Source organism: Delphinapterus leucas, chromosome 2, assembly GCF_059928025.1.
Source record: "Delphinapterus leucas isolate spDelLeu-1000000601 "Yukka" chromosome 2, BTC_Dleu_Yukka2, whole genome shotgun sequence".
Classification (NCBI taxonomy): Eukaryota; Metazoa; Chordata; class Mammalia; order Artiodactyla; family Monodontidae; genus Delphinapterus; species Delphinapterus leucas.
The window spans coordinates 89,659,964-89,681,515 of record NC_143130.1 but is presented as its reverse complement, the minus strand read 5'-3'; the positions used below and the strand labels follow the sequence as shown (position 1 = coordinate 89,681,515).

The following is a 21,552-nucleotide window of genomic DNA, read 5'->3' as shown; positions in this document are numbered from 1 at the left end:
CTTCCTCCTCCTCTCCCTTTCCTCTCCTCCTTCTCTTTATAGCTGATAGCCTAGTTGGCAAATCCGATTCTTACATTTTCTGAAGGGAGATTTGCAAATTCACCACACACCGCAGGCCAGAATCTCTTACTTGTGTCACGCTGGGTTTTGCTGCATGGCTCTCTCCCCTCTCTTTTGCCCTCTCTCTGTGCTGTGCATTCTGAATATTCCCTCCACAAAGCATTCCTATCACTGGACCAGGCACAGTGATGTGGCGCTTGAAGTCTTAGCCTTTTATTTTCACAGAACTTTGCAACCTATTACTGTTTGTCACAGAAGATAAAGAATTTAAGATCTGGTGTCGCAGACCTACTAGAGAATGGACTTGAGGGTATGGGGAGGGGGAAGGGTGAGCTGTGACAAAGCGCGAGAGTGGCATGGACATATATACACTACCAAACGTAAGGTAGATAGCTAGTGGGAAGCAGCCGCATAGCACAGGGAGGTCAGCTCCGTGCTTTGTGACCACCTAGAGGGGTGGGATTGGGAGGGTGGGAGGGAGGGAGACACAAGAGGGAAGAGATATGGGAACATATGTATATGTATAACTGATTCACTTTGTTATAAAGCAGAAACTAATACACCATTGTAAAGCAATTATACTCCAATAAAGATGTTTAAAAAAAAACTGGAAAAAAAAAAAGATCTGGTGTTGAAGAAGGGTTTCTTTGTTTTTGAGTGAACAGCTTAGAGCCACTCCACATGGGTTAACATATTTTTTAAACTCATCTCTGTATTTGAAGGGATTGAGAAGAGACATTTGAAATAACTCAGACAGGTCCAGAGAGCCCAGCATTATACAGCCAGGCATGTGTGAGCTCCTATGAACTGTCTACCCGTGATGTGCGTGACGGGGAATTGGAGATAGGGGTGGATGTACAGTTAGAGCTACTCTGAAAGTTTTAAGCATTTATTTCAAACTTTCAGTACTTCCAAGACATTTTATTTTTAAATCAAAAACTTTTTCCAAGTATCTCTTCATTTAGCCTGAATAGCATCTTTAACACCCTTTCAGAAAACCAAAAGAAAACCAGCATAAAAATACTTGAGCCTCTGGTCCAAGGTTCTCCTCCATCTCACCGCACAGGTTCTGTTCCTGGCTGAAGTACCAGGCCTCGCGGCAGTCCCCAGCAAAGCCACTCGGGTCAGTGGGCAGGAGGGAGAGGATCCTGCCTGCCCAGGGATATCGCCCCCAAGTCCACACCTTCTCTCATCAGTTCAAAGGTAATCACATATGACCAGTTTTGACTCCTAGAAGCTAAGTTGGAGCTGAATGATGAAAGAGAGACCAAGAGCCTAAAATGAGGTCATCCTTTCTAGCCCTAAATAAGCTAGTCTGTATACTAGAATGAACCAATTGCCAGCCAAAAAAGGCACACCTGAATTTATTTAATTCTGGTGCTATTCTCTAATAGAAATACATCAGACAAAACCACAGGTTTTGCTTTCCAAAATAACATACACACTCACATCGACAGACGTGCTCCCACACGCCGGGGTGAGTTGTTGCAAGGTGGCTAATCTTAGTTAAGTTTCTCTCACTTTCCTTGGGGAAATGGTCTGTCTTGATGGATCTCAGCGTCCCCAGCTACAGAATAAGTGGAAGAGCATGTCCCTATGCTGAGGACCAGGACCCCCTTGGGCTGGGAGCACCCACCTCCTGGGGAACCGGGCTTGGGCAAGCAGCTATGCCAGTGAGGAGAGCAGCTGAGGGACAGAAGACATCAAGCTGAACGGGGCAGGAAAGGAGAGGTCTCCCTCTCAGGGCCAGGAATTGTCTCTCAATAGAGGAATGACCAGAAGCACGGACCCTCCTCTGGGACACTACATTGCACTGAGGGTCAGCACGTACTGACACAGGAGGGTGCCCCGATCTACAGTCAGAGACCAAAAAAACCCAGCATGATACAGAACAGGGTGCCCAGTATAATCTTCATCTGTGTCAACAAGTATGTGTTGACACAGTCTGCCTGTGTGTATATATAAATGTGCAATGCTTAGGGGAAGAGTCTGACAGAATACAAAACAAACTTAATAGTGGCAATTACCCTACAGAAGGGGTGTTCAACTTTAACCTTCTGCATTGAATTTTTCCCAATTGCACAAAATACAATAAAGAACAAAATTAGATTAAACAAAAAGAACTCAGAAAAGTTAGTCCTCATAGCTCTTTTTTCCTTATTATAGTCGTGACTTTTCCATTTTTAAAAAATACAGATGAGGGGCTTCCCTGGTGGCGCAGTGGTTGAGAGTCCGCCTGCCGATGCAGGGGACGCAGGTTCGTGCCCCGGTCCGGGAAGATCCCACGTGCCGCGGAGCGGCTGGGCCCGTGAGCAATGCACGCTGAGCCTGCGCGTCCAGAGCCTGTGCTCCGCAACGGGAGAGGCCACAACAGTGAGAGGCCCGCGTACCGCAAAAAAAAAAAAAAAAAATACAGATGAGAGAACAACCTCATTTACCACAATCCGGGAAGTCTTTGCACCCGTAGGAGCACCAGGCAAATAAGAGTTAAAATATATCCATTTTGTTGAGTATGACAAATAGCTATGTAAAGCCAAATTGGTTTTTGGTAGAGCACATTTCTAATACTTAATATTGTTGCACCTGAGAAAGATACGTATTTTTTCCAAGTGACAAACAAAAGCTACTGAGAATAAATTACATCTGCCCTTGTAACAAACTTATTCTATTTGCTTAATGTTTACAAAATTACATGGAGATGCAAAGCTCACCCTATAAAATGCAGAACGTTATTAAGAGAAAAAAAAAGAGGGCCTTCTTAGTCTCAAGCTGGTAAAAATGTTGATAACAGTGAGGGGAACTCAAACCCCAAGTGTTTTCTGGTTTTCTTTATTAAGGGAAAGGCTTAGGGCCATAGATGAGTTTCTAAATTTAAACTTCCATCCCCAGAGATACCCTTACAGTTGCTGATTCAGTTTCATCTCTTAAAAACAGGGTCTTGAATGGGATTCTTCATGGGTAGTCAGGATATCTGCCGTATTCCTAGCTGTGGTTTTTATTTCCTAGTTTGCCTTCGGACACTCTCTGTACATCATTTTCCTTGAACAGAAGCCATTTGGAGACTAAGTACAACAGAATTCATTAAATGCTGTTTGCTCTTCAAGGGCAAGATGTTGTTGTCAAGTTTAGTAGGAAAAAAAGTAGAATGGACAATATGCTCACTGATTACAACCATGCAACAAAGCGTTTCTATGTGATGACAAAAATTGGAAATGCATTGTGAGACATATCAACAAACCAAGTTGCTGTACTGTTAACACACAACACTACAATAAAACTCTGCTAACTGGTTGCCACTTAACTAACTTGCTGCAGCCAGCAGGGTACTGGAATGTCCACATCTTCTGCTGCCACCATTTGAATTGTGGACTGACCAAGAACCCCGTTGTATTTGTGCCATACCTGCATATGGAAGTTGTAATTGCTATTGAAATCACATCATCTAAGTAGTTATTAAACAAAATGATAAAATATGATTTTTAAATGTTATAATTTATCTGAAAATTAAGTCAAAAGCTTTAGAAAGACTTTATGAAAACAAGATGCTTTTAAAAATAATGTTGGGCTTCCCCGGTGGTGCAGTAGTTAAGAATCCACCTGCTAATGCGGGCGACATGGGTTCGAGCCCTAGTCCGGGAAGATCCCACATGCCGCGGAGCAACTAAGCCTATGCGCCACAACTACTGAAGCCCACGCGTCTAGAGCCTGTGCTCCGCAACAAGAGAAGCCACCGCAATGACAAGCCCGCGCACCGCAACAAAGGGTGGCCCCTGCTCACCACAACTAGAGAAAGCCCGCGCGCAGCAACGAAGACCCAACACAGCCAAAATATAAATAAATTAATTTAAAATAATAATATTAAATTAGATGTGGATAAGACAACTCTAAAAGATTTTTTAAATAAAACTGATTCTGCACTCATATTGATTTGAAGATGTCTCTGAGAACTCACCTCACTTTAAAAAAAACTGAAAGGAGGAATGTAGATGAGAAACTATATAAATTCTATGAGTAGAATTTATGCAAGAATGATGAAAAGGGATATTAATCGTTGTATGTATAAAACTGAGAGAAAAGGCCTTGACTCTACAACACAAAAGCACATTTATAGAATTTTAACTTGAGTCAAAAGTATATATGAAACATTTCATCACAGAAGGGACCTTCTACTATATAACATTAAGAAACCCTCCATTCTTTACCACTCTCAAAAATCACCTAAACTCTCTCTGCCTCACTGGGACAATTGTCATATAAGGACGCCCAATTGCTTGGCTTCACTCACATAGCACACACCAGGCCTGATGCTCTCCCCAGCTCTGCCCACCTGCAGGACACCTCCCTCTCATCTAGATAACTCTCAGCAACTTCAAGCTTCACGTGTCAGCAATTGAACCTCTTACCTCTTCCCTCTCAACTCTGCTTCTCCTCCTGTCATCCTCCGTGTCTTCTACTGGCATGTCCTCCCATCCCACTCCAAGCCTTTTACCTCAAAGCCTCAGGCAGGTTGGATTGGAATCTGCCCTCCTTCTCTGCCCTCTTCAAATTTTTCTTCTACAATGTCTCTACCAGTGTTTCTTTATTTCACTCCCTCTAACAAGACCCTAATATAGACACTTCTCACCTTGATTATTGCTGTAATAAACTTTGAAAGGGCTTCCCCACCTCCAGTCACTCCCTTCTCTAGCACAAATGAATCCTCATGCCTCTGCTTCAACCTCTAGACTCCTTAGCCTGATATTCAAGGCCTGCTCAAATAATAATAATCTGGCTCAAATCTCAGTTTACTATCTACTGGTTTTTCCCAAGCAGCCTCTACTCTAGTCAACCTGAAATCAGTGCTCTTTCTTATATATAACCTATATTTCCTTATCTACATCCCCTCATCTGGAGTACCTTTTTAAAAAATAGTCCCTGTGGTTAGACTTCTATCCAACCTCAGGGACCATCTCAAATGGCATCTCCCCTGGGAGCCTTCCCTGACCACCCAGCTAGAAGTTGTCTCTGCCTCTAAGAGTTCAGTACACTGATGTATCTATTTTCTATGGGTGTATATCATTTCCCACCTTATATTACGCTTATTCATCTCCTAGTTTCAAGCTACAACAGTAGAGTTTCGCAAAGTGTGTCTCATAAAACAGTTCCATCAGAAGCTGATCATTGAGTCTGAAAATGCTGCCTACTGTAGTCTCCACCTTAGAAACTGCAGTGGAGGTGGAGAAAAATGGATGTGCATGAGAAGCGTCCTAAAGGTGGAGTTGACCGGACTTGATAATTGCAAGCTGTGTGGAGTATGACAGAGTGAGTAGCTCTGACTTGGACAAGTGGGAGATGCCACTCACTGAGAGGGCAAGGGGAGAGAGTGCGAGTGTGGGGCATCCAATGCTGTGCTTGGTTGGCAACACTTGAATCCGAATACCTTAGTGAAGAGGGGGAGTAAGAAGATGAAAGGACACACCATGGCTCTTTCTCAGTTCTTATCTTCCTTGAATCCTTCATGGGCTTGACACTCTTTCATTCAACCTCTCTCTCCTCAGAACTCTGTCCTCCTTCTCCCTAGGTGACCCTGTCCCCTCTCCACCCTGGTCCTCATGCTGCTAGTTCCATCATCAAGGCCTGTTCTTCCTCCCCCTCCACAGAATACTTCAATGTGGCATCCCCAAAACCCTCTTCTCCCCCTGCTCTACACTCTCCCTCTGGTAGCCTTGTCCATTCCCTGGGCCTTGATACCAACAGCAACAAAGATAATTTCTCCTCAGTCCTAACCGTTCTATTTTCTTTGGGAGATTTCCACCTGGAGGCTTTGAGGTCACCTTGAAAGCAGCACATGTGAAATGGAATTCACCCCTGACGCCCAAACCCTTCCGGCCTCCGCCCTCCCTCACCAAGTGGCTCTCACATCTTTCCTTGTTTCTATCGCCACTGCCTTTGTTCCCAACCCGCTTCTCACCTGGGCTTCCTTTCTTCAGCCTCCCTCCTTTTGGGTCCTCTCTGAGCACTGCAGCCCATAGAATCTTTCTAAAACATACCTCCGAGTTTGTCATTCCCCTATTCAAAAAACTTTCAATAGTTTCCTGTTGGAAAACCCAACTTTTCAGATACTATACAAATTTGTTATAGCACCAGCCCATGCTCTGATCTCCAGCATATACCTAACACACTGTCCAACTGAATCCAATTACTCTCTATTCCCCAAACACATCCTCTACTTTCCTGCCTCCATGCCTTCACCCCTGTCATGTTCTTTGCCTATAATGCTCTTCCTCCATCTCTGTCTATGGAAACTCCACCCATTTCTCAAGACTCAGTTAAGATGTCTCGTCCTTCAGGAAACCTTCTATAATCACCTCAAAGGAGTCCCCTTTCCTCCCTGCACTCCCACACATTTTACTCGTGTCACTTTGGTGTCATCTATTATGCCCTACCTTATATTACAGGAACTTGTGTGGACACCTTTGCTCTTCTTTCATACTGTAACCTCCTCATGCAAGGTTACATCTTATTCACAAAAGGTAGTGAAAAGAGCCCTGACCTGGGAGTCGGGAGACCTGAATTGTAGTCCTTGCTCAGCCGCTCATGAGCCCTGTGAACTTGGATCACTTAACTCACTGTGAAACAGAACTTTGTAGTCAGTGAATCAGTCTGAGTCCTGAGTCCAGGGTTAAAAGAGCCATGCTGTAGCACAGGGAGATCAGCTCGGTGCTTTGTGTCCACCTAGTGGGGTGGAATAAGGAGGGTGGGAGGGAGACGCAAGAGGGAGGAGATATGGGGATGTATGTATATGTATAGCTGATTCACTTTGTTATAAAGCAGAAACTAACACACCATTGTAAAGCAATTAGACGCCAATAAAGATGTTAAAAAAAAAAAAGAGCCATACTGAGAAGAGAGGACAGGGAGGGACAATGTCTTTCAAGGACCTGGAGTTGGCACTAGGTAAAAAAAAAATTGAATTATACATTTCACCATTTCCCAGTGAATGACTCATATAAATTATTCTCTGATGACACTGAGGGGAAAAATCTAATTTCTGGGGTTACACTTAGAGCATACAGAATTTTTGCTCAAGTTGCTTGCTTTCTGGCACTTCCTTCCCTCTAACTAGAGGAAGTTTCCAATCCAAGACAGGCTCGGTTCTTAAAATCTACTTGTAAGTTAGCTGTTAAAACCCTGAAGGCATTTCCCTATAGAAATGAAGGTACAAGTAATGGTAGGATACCCTGGTTAGGATACCAACTTAGCCTATAAATGCCACTTAGCCCAGAGCACACCTGAGTGTCGAATCTGCTGCCAATGTGGACATACCTGATGTACAGCTGAGTCATAACAACGTAGCCCCCCACCCCCCCGCCCCGACTCTCATTCCCACCATCTGAGATCCTGATACAGAAGCCAAAGGAGTATTGCCTGGGTGGAGGTAAGAGAGTGAACTGTAATTTTAGAGGCTCTGTGGATTTAAGAGAGGGTAAAGGAGAAAGCCTGAGAAAATTAGAACTATGTTAGGTTAGATTTTTACAAGTCAAATGCTGAATCAGGTGTTGATTCTTTTAGTCATAATTACCTCCTAACACACAGCCCAGGTTTACGTGCTTCATCCCTCTGACTCAGGTTTTCTCAGCCTCAGTGCTATTGACATGTCGGGCCTGAGAAGTCTGTGTTGGGGGGGGATCTCCCGTGCACTGTAGGGTGTTTAGCCCCCATCCCTGGCCTCTAGTCTCTAAAGACCAGTAGCGCCTCCTCCCCCTCCCCCGTTATGACAGCTAAAAATGTCTCCAGGAGTTGCCAAATGTCCCCTGAGTGGCAAAATCATCCCTGGCTGAGAACTACTGCACTAACTCGACTCAGCAGAGGTTCCCAAATTTTCTGTGCATCAGAAAATTTGTGCATAGGAAGCTTGTTTAATATGCAGGTTTCAGGGCCCCAGCCTCAGAGATTCTGATCCAGCAAGTTCAGAATGGGGACAGCGGGGCAGAGAATCTACACTTTGAGCAAGTATTTTTGACTGATGTAGTTGGCTCTTGGCAAACTTTGGGGAATACTACAATGAAGATGCGATGAAGTAATAAATATTTTCCAAAAGCAAATGCTTTTCCCTCTGCTGCACTGAGGGAAGAGGAAGGCTGACTAGTAAAGGAATACTAGGCAACTTTAGAGAAGAGGGCAGGCCTGTCCTGGTGAGCACCGTAGGAAAGGCTTAGGGAAGAAAGTTCCACGGGGGTGGCACTGCTGGTCGGGAGAAAAGATGCCAAAAGGACATGGTAAAACGCCAAAGTTAGTCTATTTCAAATTTCTTTTGCCCAGAGGCACACCTAGACCTTTGAAAGTTCATTCTCCTCCCTCCACCTGGGACTTACCACGTGACAAGCTCTGCGCTAAGCTTTGTACGTATATACCTTCATCTCATCCTCTCCCTAGCCAGGTGAGAAAACTTTATCAACCTTTAACATTATTTCTCTGGGAAAATTCATTGTAACAAAGAACTGATATACAAACCAACCTTGCCTGACACATCTTCACAAAACAGGGACAGCCTGTACTAGTCCTGGAGCTCCACCACTCTTGAAAAACCCTGCAACTTTGTTAGGATGGGAAGAGGCTCTCTGAGTTGAGGAGGCCAGATCCCGGCCTCCTGGGTCTCACCCATTCCCAGTACTCTGTCCCATGCCCTGCATAAAAGAAAGAAGCCCTGCTATTTTGCCCACAAGGAAGCCATTCTCAGCTTCTCTCCCAGGTATTCTGAATTGGAAAATGAAAGATAACGTTACAGGTGGGTATGCAAACTCAGCCACCTTCGGGGGGGCAGACAGGTGATGTAAGTGAATGAAACTGGGTGGGACCGTGGCTCAGCCCCCAGCTCTGGTCATCTGTTGACATGTGATCAGCCTGGTGCTGCCAGCTCTTCTAAGAAGACAGAAATCCAGAGTTTTATATGGAATGTCTTCGTTTTTAAACGTTGGCACTAATCCAAAGAAAAATTTTTTTTTCTAATTTGGCCAAACAAAATACATCGCTAAAATGTTGCTTTATGACCTCTGTGTTCCAGATTCTTTTCTGGGTAGGCACTGCCTGTACTCTGCATTCTTTTCCCTCTCTCCCTCCCTCTCTCAATCTCATGAACCTCCCACGGGCAACAAGATTTCCAATTCCTCCCAAGAACTGCCTTCGGCCTCATTTGACAACTGCCGGTGTCTAACCCTGACAAATGCGAGCAGCTCCTTCTCCTTCATTCCATCCTTCCTTAGCCTTAAGTGTCTGCCCTCTCCTTCCTGCCCTTGTGCTGTGTCCTCCCACAATCACACCCCTTTGGTTGCTGGTTGCTTCTGGGTTTCCCATGAACTTGCTTTAGCCATCTGTCATCCCTGTTCTTCAGGGGCATAAATGGGAAGGTGATGGGTGGTAGATATTGGTGGGCCTTCTAAGCGTTACAGACCCCCAACCTGCATCCTGGCCAGGCTCCAGGGAAGTACAAGGCCTCTGGTGGGGAACGGCTGGAGGGGCAGCTAGAGAGGCTGGATTCTCAGAAGGGGCTCCCAGAATGAGTAAAGATCCTAGTGGACAAATGGAGGTCTAGATGCAGGGGTGCTCCTGCCTTTAGGGGACCATCGATAAGCAAAGAACTGAAGCTCAGAGACCTTTCCCCCATTTAGGGGTGCAAAATAAGCCCCTTGATTCATTACGTGATCCTGAGACTGGGGGACAAATAGTGATCAAAATTGACAGTATTGCCAAACAAACAAGAGAAGGCTTGGTGTTGGATTTCATGTGATTTTAAATATATATATATATATATATATATATATATACATATATATATATATTTTAATGACATCCCTTGTACACCCGAGCTAATGGTTGCAAATTTATACTTCTTTATCATCATTGCTATGCTATCAATACATTTTCATATGATGCTCCCAACAAATGTTTTCAAAAATCCAGCTCCTTGAGGCCTCTTGACTTTTCCAAATACCCCTTCACAAAACTCTCCTGTTTCAGATGCAATCTTTTCATGTAGTAGCTATTTGCATGCAGCATTGAGGCCTGCATCTTTTGGTCACCATGATCTTAACACTTCATTGCAAATCTGACCAGACCTCCCTGAGATCCAAAGCTTGTATCTCTTAGGAGAGGGTAAGAGACCCCAGCTACCTCATACTCCTGCTGTGGGGGAGAAATTGTGAAATGGCCTTGCCCTGTGAGCTGGGTGTATCATTTAGATCACTCTCCTCATGATGGGACTGTCACATTGGGAAACAGGGTTGGTTCAATCCAACCCATGTGATGACATGGTATTGGCTCTAAAGTAATATGAAAATGGAAGTGAGAGGAAAAGCCGCATTAGGGAAATGACCCCAAAGGGTTTCAGAAGATGAATGAAACGGGGCCAGTCCATGCATGTTGTACAAGTCCTGATCCAACGTGGACACGTTGCCACCCACAGGGACCTCCATAAACAAAAGGGTAAAACTGGCAAAGCCACTGAACTTTGGCCTCCTTGCCACTCTTCCTTGCTCTCTTTTTCCTTCTCACTGCTTTTTAAAAACAGTTTTCCTATTAGAAAAAAGTTTTTATTCTGGTGTTTAAAAAAACACATACGCTCAACATTTCAATCAAGTAGACATGTTTGACATAGTGCATTTACTCTGGGGAGTGAGGGAAGGTGAAGCAAGATAGGGGCAGAAAATAGAGTGTTGGACATACACACTGCAATATATAAAAGAGATAACCAACAAGGACTTACTGTATAGCACAGAGAACTATATTCAATATTTTGTAATAACCTATAAGGGAAAAGAATTTGAAAAAGAATATATATATCAGTTATAAACACACACACATACACACACACACACACACACACACACACATATATGTATGTATAACTGAATCACTGTGCTGTACACCTGAAACTAACACGACATTATAAATCAACTATACTTCAATAGAAAAAAAAAAAAGACTGTTGTAGACAGAACTGGGAGCTCTTGTCTGGGCTCCACCAGTAAGCTGCTGTGTGGCTTGGGGCAAGTCACTTCACATCTCTGAGCCTCTTTCCTCAACTGCAAAATGAAGGTTTTGGACCTGGTGATCTCTGAAACTCTGTATTCCAATTAATGCTCTAGTGGTCAGGGGTGGTCAAGGACTGGTCAGATCAAGGGATGTGTGAGAGTTTAAAGAGAATAGGAACAACAGGTCAAACCTACCAGGATTTTCCTAAGTTCTAGAAGAATCTACCTCTTCATCTACTTCAAGAAAGAAACAGGAAGGAAATATAATACCCTCCATGCCAAATTGTCAGTTTTAGCTGGAATTATTTCCTCCCACCCGAATTACGTCTCTTTTAACCACCAATAGCTTTGAAAAAGGCGAAATTAGCGGAGGCAGAAAGCACCTCCATTAGCTGTGGGCACCTGATCCACACCACCAAGGTCTGCCTTTATTTTGCATAAACCATGGGACAGTCTCTTCAAGGGTTTCCCAGGGTTAGGAACCTTCCTCTTTCAAGGTTAGAGTTACCAGACTGTCTATGTGTGTGGCAGGGCCTTTTTCTCTTATCACTTTTGTCCAGAGACAACAGAGAAGGGTTAACTCCTGCTGCTCCTATAGACCTCAGACTGGACACCAAGCCCCAGCACGACCCGGCCAGCAAGACCACGTGAGCTAGGCCACGGCCCCAGAGTGCCGGCCACCATCATGCCCCCTGGCCTGCCCCCTGGACCTGTCCGCCCTCTGCTCCTCCCTGGAATCCCACACTTGGATACTGTTCCGTGTGATGCCTATCTCGCCATCTCTGTAAAATTTTGACCACCTGCACCCATGCCAGTGCAATGTTTCTGCTTTCCTGGTGAAGCCAGCTCAGTGTTAGTAAGAGGGTGCTAAGGACATTCCATCTCTTCTCTACTAAGACAAAGATGTGAAAAGTAATTTCCTTCAGAAAAGAGATCCTGATAGAAGGAGATTTCAGACCAGTGGGAAAGGAGACCTGGGGTCTCAGGATCTTAGGCAACATTCTATTCAAACTCTTGTTTTAAATATGAGAAAATGAGGAGGTGAAATGACTCATCCCAGGTCACACAGCTGGCTAGTGTCAGAGCCATTACTTTAACCCAGATCTCATAATTCCTAGACCAGTGCTCTCCTGCAGAAAAGACACTTGGGGCAGACAGAACATTGTAGTACTGTCGACCACATCTATTGTAGACAGCAGACAACGCTAGTCTACAGCTTCAGGGTGGTGAGACTATACCGTGAGATTTACAAAGGAAGTAAAAAAGATCATATTTGCACACAAAGCTGATGAGCCCAACACCCAAGAAAGTCTCTGTGGACAAACACATTGCAGTAAATGTTCTTGGGGACTGTTAAGGGTCGAATTGCATTGCTCGCAAAGATAAGGTGAAGTCTTAACCCCCAGAACCTATGAATGTGGCCTTATTTGAAAGTTGAGCCTTTGCAGATATAATCAAGTTAAGATGAAGTCATAATGGGGCAGTGTGAGCCCTAATCTAATGACTGGTGTCCTTGGACACACAGGAGAGAAAGCCATGTGAAGGTGATGGCGGAGACTGCAGTCACGTCTCCTAAGCCAAGGAATGCCAAGGATTGCTAGCAGCCCCCAGAAGCTAGAAGAGGCAATGAAGGATCCTCTCTGAGAGCCTTCAGAGAGATCATGTCCTGCCGATAGCTTGATTTCAGACTTCCAGCCTCCAGAACTGAGAGAGAATAAATGCCTCTGGTTATAAGTCACTCAGTTTGTGATACTTGTTACAACAGCCCTAGGACACTAATACAGTCTGGGGAAACGGCTGGGCTGGGTGAGGCCGAAGTGAGGAGACTGAAATCATGCAAATGAATGCAAGAGGACAAATTCTATGGGTTGGTCCTATAATAAAGTTCTCCTGCCCAGCATGGTCCTTCATCTGTGCTCCTCCATTTATGAACCTGCAGGACTGCCTGACTTGCTCAGAGGTGAGGGGAGACGGTGGGAAGGAGACAAGCACTGGAGTGAGACAAACCTGGCTTTGAATTCTCAGTCTGCTACTTACGTAAGGTGTAAAGTGTAGGGTAGACAGCAAACTCTTGGGGTCTTTGTGCCCTCACCTGGAGAAAACAGCCTTCCTCAGAGGGTTATTGTGAGAAATACTGTGCTTACCTGTGGCAGTTCTATCCAGGTTAGTTTCTTTGCCTCTACTTTACTTAGTCTTTGAATTAATTTGTAGGCAATCTATGGACTGGGTGTGGGAAAGGAAACGAACATTTAAATACCTCCCATGTGGAGAAAGGAGCCTTAGTGCCTTTAAATGCTGGTGATGGTACATTAGGTATGAAAGTGGTTAAGAGAGTAAATTCTACGACTTCTCATCACAAGGAGAAAGTATTTCTTTCTTCTTCTTTTATTTTGTATCTATGTGAGGTGATGGATGTTCACTAAACTTACTGTGGTGATCATTTCAGGATGTATGTAAGTCAGATCATGATGCTGTACACCTTAAACTTATACAGTGCTGTATGTCAATTATATCTCAATAAAACTGGAAGAAGAAGAAAAATGCTGGTGATGGGGGCACCTTAAAGGCCATACAGACCAGTCCTCTCATTTTAGACATGCGAGCACTGGTCACGTATATTTTCCACGCTCACCATGCACAGACCACGTTGGGCACCTGGGAGACCTCCACATGAATGTATGTTGCTAGATGAAGTGACTTGGGAAGACCTCATAAAGAAGTGAAACTTAATCTTATGGTGGGAACAAATGTCACCATTTGGCCACATTTAACAGACTTCACCCACCTCACTACTTTGCCCAGACCCAGTCTGGCTGTCCATTTCTAACTTGATATCTCTCAAAGAATGGTTTGCTAGCCCACCTTCCTTGAGAGACCTTCGGGGGTTCAAGTTCTGAGCTTAAAAGAAAGTTACTCAAAAATAGGTGCTCAGGATTCATCAAGTATTCTCAGCTGTAAAATTGATTCTACATCATAAGACCAAAAGAAGAGTCCTTTGTAAAAGGATACTTAATCCAAAGTCAACTCTAACTTAGAGTAGATGGCAAATTAAGTCCCTAATATGAAGATAAAAGATGCAAGACAAACTTAAAAGTAGCTCTAACTATGCCATTTTTACCCAGAAAGAATACAGTATCCTCCATCTCTACCCAATAACTGCCTTGCTTACTTCCCCTGCTTTATTGCTCCCTAGCACTTATTACATGTGACATATTATATTTGCTTTTTTATTCAATCATGGCTCAACTTCCCTCACTGGAATGTAAGTTCCATGAGGGCTCAGACCTGGTCTCTTAATTCACTGATGTATGCCCAAGGCCTGGAACAGTTCCTGTCACATAATTGGTTCACAGTACATATTTTCTCAATAGATGAAAGAATGAATAAAATAAATTTGGGCAAAGAGAGGCGCAGTCACATGATGTGGGTAAGAGAGTAGAATATGTGGCTGCCTTTTGCCTAAAAGAGTTGCCCCTATGTCCACTAGCCATCAAGAATATCTCTATCACCTCATAACAGTCAGAAGGGCCATCATCAAAAAATCTACAAACAATAAATGCTGGAGAGGGTGTGGAGAAAAGGGAACCCCCAAACAATGTTGGTGGGAATGTAAATTGGTACAGCCACTATGGAGAACAGTATGGAGGTTCCTAAAAAATTTAAAAATAGAACTACTATACAATCTAGAAACGTCACTTCTGGGTATTTATCCAAAGAATTCAAAACACTAACTCAAAAAGATATATGCACCACGATGTTCATCACAGCATTGTTTATATTAGCCAAGGTATGGAAGCAACCTCAGTGCCCATCAATGGATGAGTGGATAAAGAAGATGTGGCATATATATATATATATATATATATATACACATATACACACACAGACACACACACACACACTGGAATATTAGCCATAAAAAAGAATGAAATCTTGCCATTTGCAACAATGTGGATGGACCTTAAGAGTATTATGCTAAGTGAAATAATAAGAGAAGGCAAATACCATATGATTTCATTCATATGTGGCATATAAAAAAACAAACAAACAAAAATAAGCAAAGCAAAACATGTAGATACAGAGAACAGAGTACAGGTATCAGAGGGGGAGGGGCAGGCGGCGAAATGGGTAAAGGAGTCAACTGATGGATGGAAACTAAACTTTTGGTGGTGAGCACCCTGTAGTGTATACAGAAGTAGAAATATAATGTTGTACACATGAAACATATAATGTTATAAACAAGTGTTACCTTTATAAAATAAATTTTTTAAAAAAGAATGTCTCTCTTGCTTCTCTGCTCTGATTCCATCATCACCAAGAAACCTTTGATTTAAATCTTTCGTGTGCATTTTCCTACAGATGGGATCACAATTTTGGTTTACTTGGCACAATATTTTTCACTGTAAATTAATAGGTTGGCATTTTGTCTTTTAAAATTGGTTCACATCACACCTAAAAGAATTCTGAGAAGGATCTCAACCAGGATGAAAAAGTGTGGTGAAAAGAGCAAAGACTGGCACACGGGGCAATTGGGTTCTAGTGCTAACTCTCTTTTTGACTCACCTGTGTGGCCTTAAAAAATTTCACTTTTCTCGGGCTTCCCTGGTGGTGCAGTGGTTGAGAGTCCGCCTGCCGATGCAGGGGACACGGGTTCGTGCCCCGGTCTGGGAAGATCCCACGTGCCACGGAGCGGCTAGGCCCGTAGCCATGGCCGCTGAGCCTGCGCGTCCGGAGCCTGTGCTCCGCAACAGGAGAGGCCGCAACAGTGAGAGGCCCACGTACCGCAGAAGAAAAAGAATTCACTTATCTGGACTTCAGTTTCCCCATAGAGGCATTGAACTTGATAACTTCTGAGTTCCTTCCATCTTTCAAAGTAGGGTTTTATAAAGATTAATACAGTAGGCTTGTCCATGTATTTTGACTTCCTAAAAGAGGTGTTAACTGGTGTCACGTCACTGTCTATTGGCAGCCTAGTATGATTCACATGGATCATGGGGTCGGCACTTTTCCTGGGGTCAGTCATCACTGCCAGGAAAAGGCAGTCAGAATCCTCGTTAAAAATCTAAAATGCCAGTGGCGACACTCCCTAAGGAAAATGGAGATCACACAGCAATTCTTTCACATTTAAAATTGTACAGGTGTGTGGGTGTGGGGAGGTGGAAGGAAGTACAAGAGGGAAGGAAAGGCAAGGCAGACGGCAGAGGATGTCTAGGTGATGGGAAGGCAGGTGCCAAGGATGGGTTTGGAGAGTCACATTTTTCCATTAGAGCCTGGAAGATGCTTAAGCTTGACCAATGAGAATTGCCCACGCACTTTTAGTAGATACATGTAACTATTTCCATTTTGAGCTGTGTCACTGTGAGGGAGGGTAAGAGCTGAGTGTCCCATAAATGTACCTTCCTTGGAGATTTTTGTTATCAATTCGCCTAGGCTGCCCTAGCCTGCTCTCACTGGAACCCTTCCAGTGTTCATTATTTGGCCTTCTTTGAGACCTTAACTGCCTGTGTGTGATACATTTATTGGGCTATCTCTTAAATGTCTACTTTCAGATCAGACTTCTCACCTGAATGCTAGTCTTATACGATTGCTACCTACAAATTAGTACCACTTAGATATCATCCCTTTAAACATAACATGTCGAAAGCAAACTTAGCATGACCCCCTTCCCAACTCATTCTGTTTCTATCACTGACATCACCAATCCCATTCTGAGGCTTACATTTGAAGTTATTTTTCATTCCTCACAACTCCTTTATCAATAATCATCCACAACCTCTATAAATAGCAACAACACACTCAGCAATCTACCCACTGCTTAATAAATGTTCACCATTCTGTTATGTGTATTATGATCTGAAGGGATCTGCTCAGTCACCCAAGACTGTTGAGGCTTCTCACAGAGGCTCTTACATTCGTCTCCTTTCTCTCATCTTCACATTAATCCATGTTCCCATCCCCTGGTGCCTAAACTCCCAGAGCATCTTTCTTATCGGCCTCCAAATCTCTAATTTTTCCCTGCTTCAGTCCATCTAAAATAAATGCACAGGCTGATCTTTTTGAAACCACTTTCATCACGTTATAGTTGGCCTACAAACCTATGATGGTTTCTGTTTATGAATCAGAGTGTTTACAAACTCCCCGTACAGCATTAAGAGCTTTGGTCAGCTGCTCCCTCCTCCCCAAGCTATCCGAGATCTGGATGTCTTTATCTGACTCAAATTTGTTTGAGCATAAACTATGTGCCAGCCATATTCTCTATCACCCACTACCCTCCAGCATCCCCTCTCTTCTCCAGTTACGCCCAGTGTGATGCTCCCCTGCAGCCACCACAGTGATACCTGCCATTTGGGCTTTGCTCATATTCTTGCCCTGCCAGGAGTCTCCCCTTTTCTGCCAATAAAAATCTGATGGCTCTTCCAAGATGCACCTTCTCCTGAAGGTTTCCCATATGAATGAATCCCAGACCACAACAACCTTTCCCTTTTTCTGAATTCCCTCAGCATTCTCACACCAGATATCTATTGCTAAATATTGTCCTCTTATTATTTCACATGCATTTGTTGGTCTCCCCGATTGAAATGTGAGCTCTAGAAGGGCAGAGGCCAAATCTTCTATTCTTCGTTTACCCAGATCTGGAATGGAAAAGGGCAGATGCAAGGCCAGTAAAGACCTTGATTTTGCACATAGCTCATGGGCAAGGACCAGTGGGCACAGCGTAGGCAATAAAGACAAAAAATGTGCACCGAAGACCTAAGACTAGCTCCTAGCAGAAGGCTAGAAGCTCAGCCATGTTCTGAGAAGTGTTTGTTAAATGCTGAATTAGATTTTCAAAAATAATACAAGTCCCTTACACACCATGTATTCCTCTAGCACAAAAATCTCTACTGAAGCACAGTGGCCAGTAAAATTTATGGGGTCTCAATCACTAATTAGATTTGAAATTCTTGAGTTTTCTTGGCCAGAATGATCAGTCCAGTGGGGACATCTCAGCTGTCTCTATGAGAAGTTGCCCCTACACCTGGCAACTACCTATGAGCTAGCACCAGTTCATGCCCCTGAGCCAAAAGTTGTGTGACTCCAATACAAGCCAGATATCTGTAAGGAAACCTGTAAGCTCAGCCTCCCTCCTCCCCTCCCTCCAGCCACACAATGTCTTATCCAAACCTAGAACCCGGCCAGGTGATGTGCAGCCCCTTTCAGAAAGCAGAGAAGGTGCCCCTTGTAGAAGGGGTGCAGACAGGAAAATGGACTTACCCTCACATAGTAGTTCATGCCCATCCCCAACAGGTGCCGCAGAAAGTGCTTGTCCTGCCTGCTCCCGGGGGTTGGCTCCCCAGGGCCGGGAAGGGGGCAGGCATCAGGAGTTAAAGAGGTCGCCCTGTGCCCCAGGGCGTCCCGCTGAGGCGGAGGTGCTGGCATGGCCCTATTCAGACTGGTTTCAGGGGAAGCCGGGCTGCTGGGAGCCGGGTCTTGGCTTTCCTGGAGCTTGAGTCGAGGTACCTCTTTGGTACCCAAGCAAAAGTTTTTCAGACTCAGCAAGGTGCCTGGGTTGGCCAGCTTTACGCTGGCCATGCGAGGGATCAAGGTGCACAGTGGGGTGGGGCTCTCCTGGGACGCCAAGGTGGCATCTTCAGCCGGCACGTGAGGTGCCAGGGCGGGGTAGGGAGGCTGCGGCGAGCCCTTGTTCCCCCCCGAGCCTCCGGGGCTGCCTTCGTCCAAGGACGTGATGGACTCATTCCGAAAGCGGCTATACTTGGCCCTGTGCAGCATCCCGGGGTGCCTGAAGAGTCCTACATACAGCACGAGTCCTGCCAGGCTGTCCGGACCGCGTTCTCGCATAGCCTTGGCAGTGCTGAAACAGGATACTGTTGCATAAATCGCCTCGTCGTCTGCTAGATAAACAGTGCGGAAAGCAAATGCCTCAACGCCCCGTGCAACTTGGCGGCTGCCACCTCTCCAACTCCGTTCTCGCCCTCGCCCGCTTCGGCTCCGGGTCCTCGAGGGTAACAGCCCAGGGGAAAACGCCTTCCCAGCTGATTTCAGTCCCTCCCTGGCCCAGCGGCGGCACCCGGTGTTCTCGCGTCGGATTCCTTGCTGGGAAAGCCTGGACCCAGGCTCGCGGCGGTGGCGGCAACCGCTCACGGCCAACTCTTAGGCACGGAACGGGGCCGCGCACCCGGCCAGCCGGTCCCGCCGCATCGCTGGCGGTGCGGGAGCCTTGCAGAAATATTTAACGCCCCCTACCCCCCAGCCTCCCCTTCTGCACACAGGAACTTTCAAACCTGCTCCCTCCGGTTCCCACAGGGCGGGGCAATGTCTGGCTCATTAACCCTTTACTTGTTCCAGTGATTGCTCATTTTTTAAAAAAGGAGCAAAGAAAATGTATATGTGGGCCAAAGGCCCTTGTGCCTGGGTTCGTTTCTTCTGATGGCTGCCCTCTCTTGGAAGATCTTGTCATGCATCCCTTCTGGGCCACAAGCCAGGAGTGCTAGTGACAGGCGCTGCTCCGCATTATTTCAGGGACTTGTGATCCCCCCGTGTTCTTCAGATCCCCTCCCAGCCTGCCCACCCTGGCTCCGAGCTTCCCTCCCTCCCCGACTCCCCTCAGAGCTTCTTTCAGGAGCCTATCTGCAACAGAAGGCTGAGATGTGCAGGATGATAGGCAGAGTGTTGAAATTTTTATGAATGAACTTTGCTGAATGAATTTCTCTCTGTGTGTGCAAGCTAATAAATCAGTGAATGAAGCTGAGAATAGCTGTAATTGACTGATGGTCTCAGGGGTGCTTGGTTTTTATCCAATCAGGCGGCAGCTTGATGACTCATGCACCATAAATATACTAAACTAGTAGCCAGGAGAAATAAAGCTGGAGGGAGAGAAAGGAGAGATTTTATTTTATGATATCTGAGGAAAGGGTTAAAGGGAAAGGCGATCTTTAGTGTAAATCATCTGCTAGCTGGGCAGCACGTTAAAAGGTCCATTTTCTTTTTTGTTGAGATGACCGGGAAAGCCAAGCAGAAGAGCTAAAAATTAGACCCATTGTTCCACGGATATTAGGACATATGGTACACAACTCCTGGGGGAAGACATGATGCATTTTTCTTAGAAACATAGTTCTTTTTTTATTGATTGCTGGTTCCATCTCCCGTCTGGTGCAACTTCCTGTACCTATCAAATGCATTCTGAAGACATGATGACAACTGCAAGAGGCTTAGCACACAGGAAGCCAGGAAGGGAGCTGAGAAAGGGAAATGCAGGTTCTTTTAGGAATGGAGAAGAGGAAACTGCTGAAGCACTGAGAGGATGTGAAATCACATATCAGAAGAGACAAGAAAATCTCGGCTGAAGGTTACATTTCTTGGTGGGCCAAGGCTCTTGCATCTGAAACTGAACATTAATCCAAAAATCAAAACAAACCGGCAGCCACGGGAATCAGGGATGCCACCTTCACCGTCTTATTGCCCACAAGGCTGCATTAGGCTCATGTGTTTTTATGACTTTGGTGGCCTGAGTTCCCTTGAGATCCAAACACAGGTTCTGAATTAAATGGTTACTTGTAAGCAGCTGAAAAGGCATCCTTGCTGGCTTCCTCCTCCCCCACAGAAATTCTGCACCTTTTCACATCCCACCTACCAAAACTGTTAGGATGGTTTTTCCCTGGGAAGGCCTTTTTTTGCATCTTCATAAATCTTCCCGTCAATGCTCACTGACCTTCCCTCTCTGCCCTCACACCTCCTCCTGGCAAAACTGAAGAGTGGCTAAGCCAGCTGGACTCCACATCCCTGGGGCTGAGGAGACAGGCTCTGGGCAGGACTGTGAAGTAACCTTCCTCATTTTCTTTCCTCCCCACCTCTCTCCTTCTCTCACAAGGGTCCCTTCCTTGGTGTCTTGAGAAAGCTAGTTTACCTCTCTGTGCCTGAATGCCCTCACCTGTTAGGAGCAGCCACCTAGTGGAGATGTTAGAAGAGCTCCTGAGATAATCCTAATCCCTGTAAGGCACTTGGCACCATGCCCCAGACATGGGGCATGCCTCACCAAGCACATGACTGGCAGTGTAAAGAAAGGCCATTGGAACTTGGGCTGCCTGCCCCTGAAGCTGGCACTCTTACCCCCTACAGAGTACAGCCTACACCATCCAAGGCAGCTAAAAAGAAAAATTAGCACAAAGTAGGAGAAGCTGAGAAAGCCAACACTGTTCAGAGAAACAATTTCCTAACACTTGTGTGGGCCTGGAGAAGGAAGGATAAACAGGAGCCCGCCCGGCTTGTGTGAGTCCTGGCTGAGGTCTTCATGCCTGGAGGACGGGGTGCCCAGGCGGCCTGCTCACCCAGGCAGGCACTGTGCCGGCCACACTCCAGGGGCTCAGACCAGCCCCCGTCCCTCAGGAGGAATGAATCCTAGAAGGGCTGGGGAGGAGAGGGAGGGGAACCAAGTGGGACCAGGTAAGATAAGAAAGCAGCCATGGCCACCGTGGGCTGCTTTTCT

The 21,552-nt window shown here is 45.3% G+C and overlaps 1 protein-coding gene across 1 annotated transcript in view; it reads right to left on the bottom strand.

The window, feature by feature from the left end:
- The window catches only part of SHC4 (SHC adaptor protein 4), a 128,883-nt gene extending 109,234 nt beyond the window's left edge, over positions 1-19,649 (bottom strand). The window contains exon 1 of the mRNA XM_022587155.3: positions 18,324-19,649. Coding sequence (XP_022442863.1) covers positions 18,324-18,908 — 585 coding nt within the window. The 5' untranslated portion in view covers positions 18,909-19,649. The remainder of the gene's footprint in view (positions 1-18,323) is intronic.
- Positions 19,650-21,552: the final 1,903 nt, after the last annotated feature.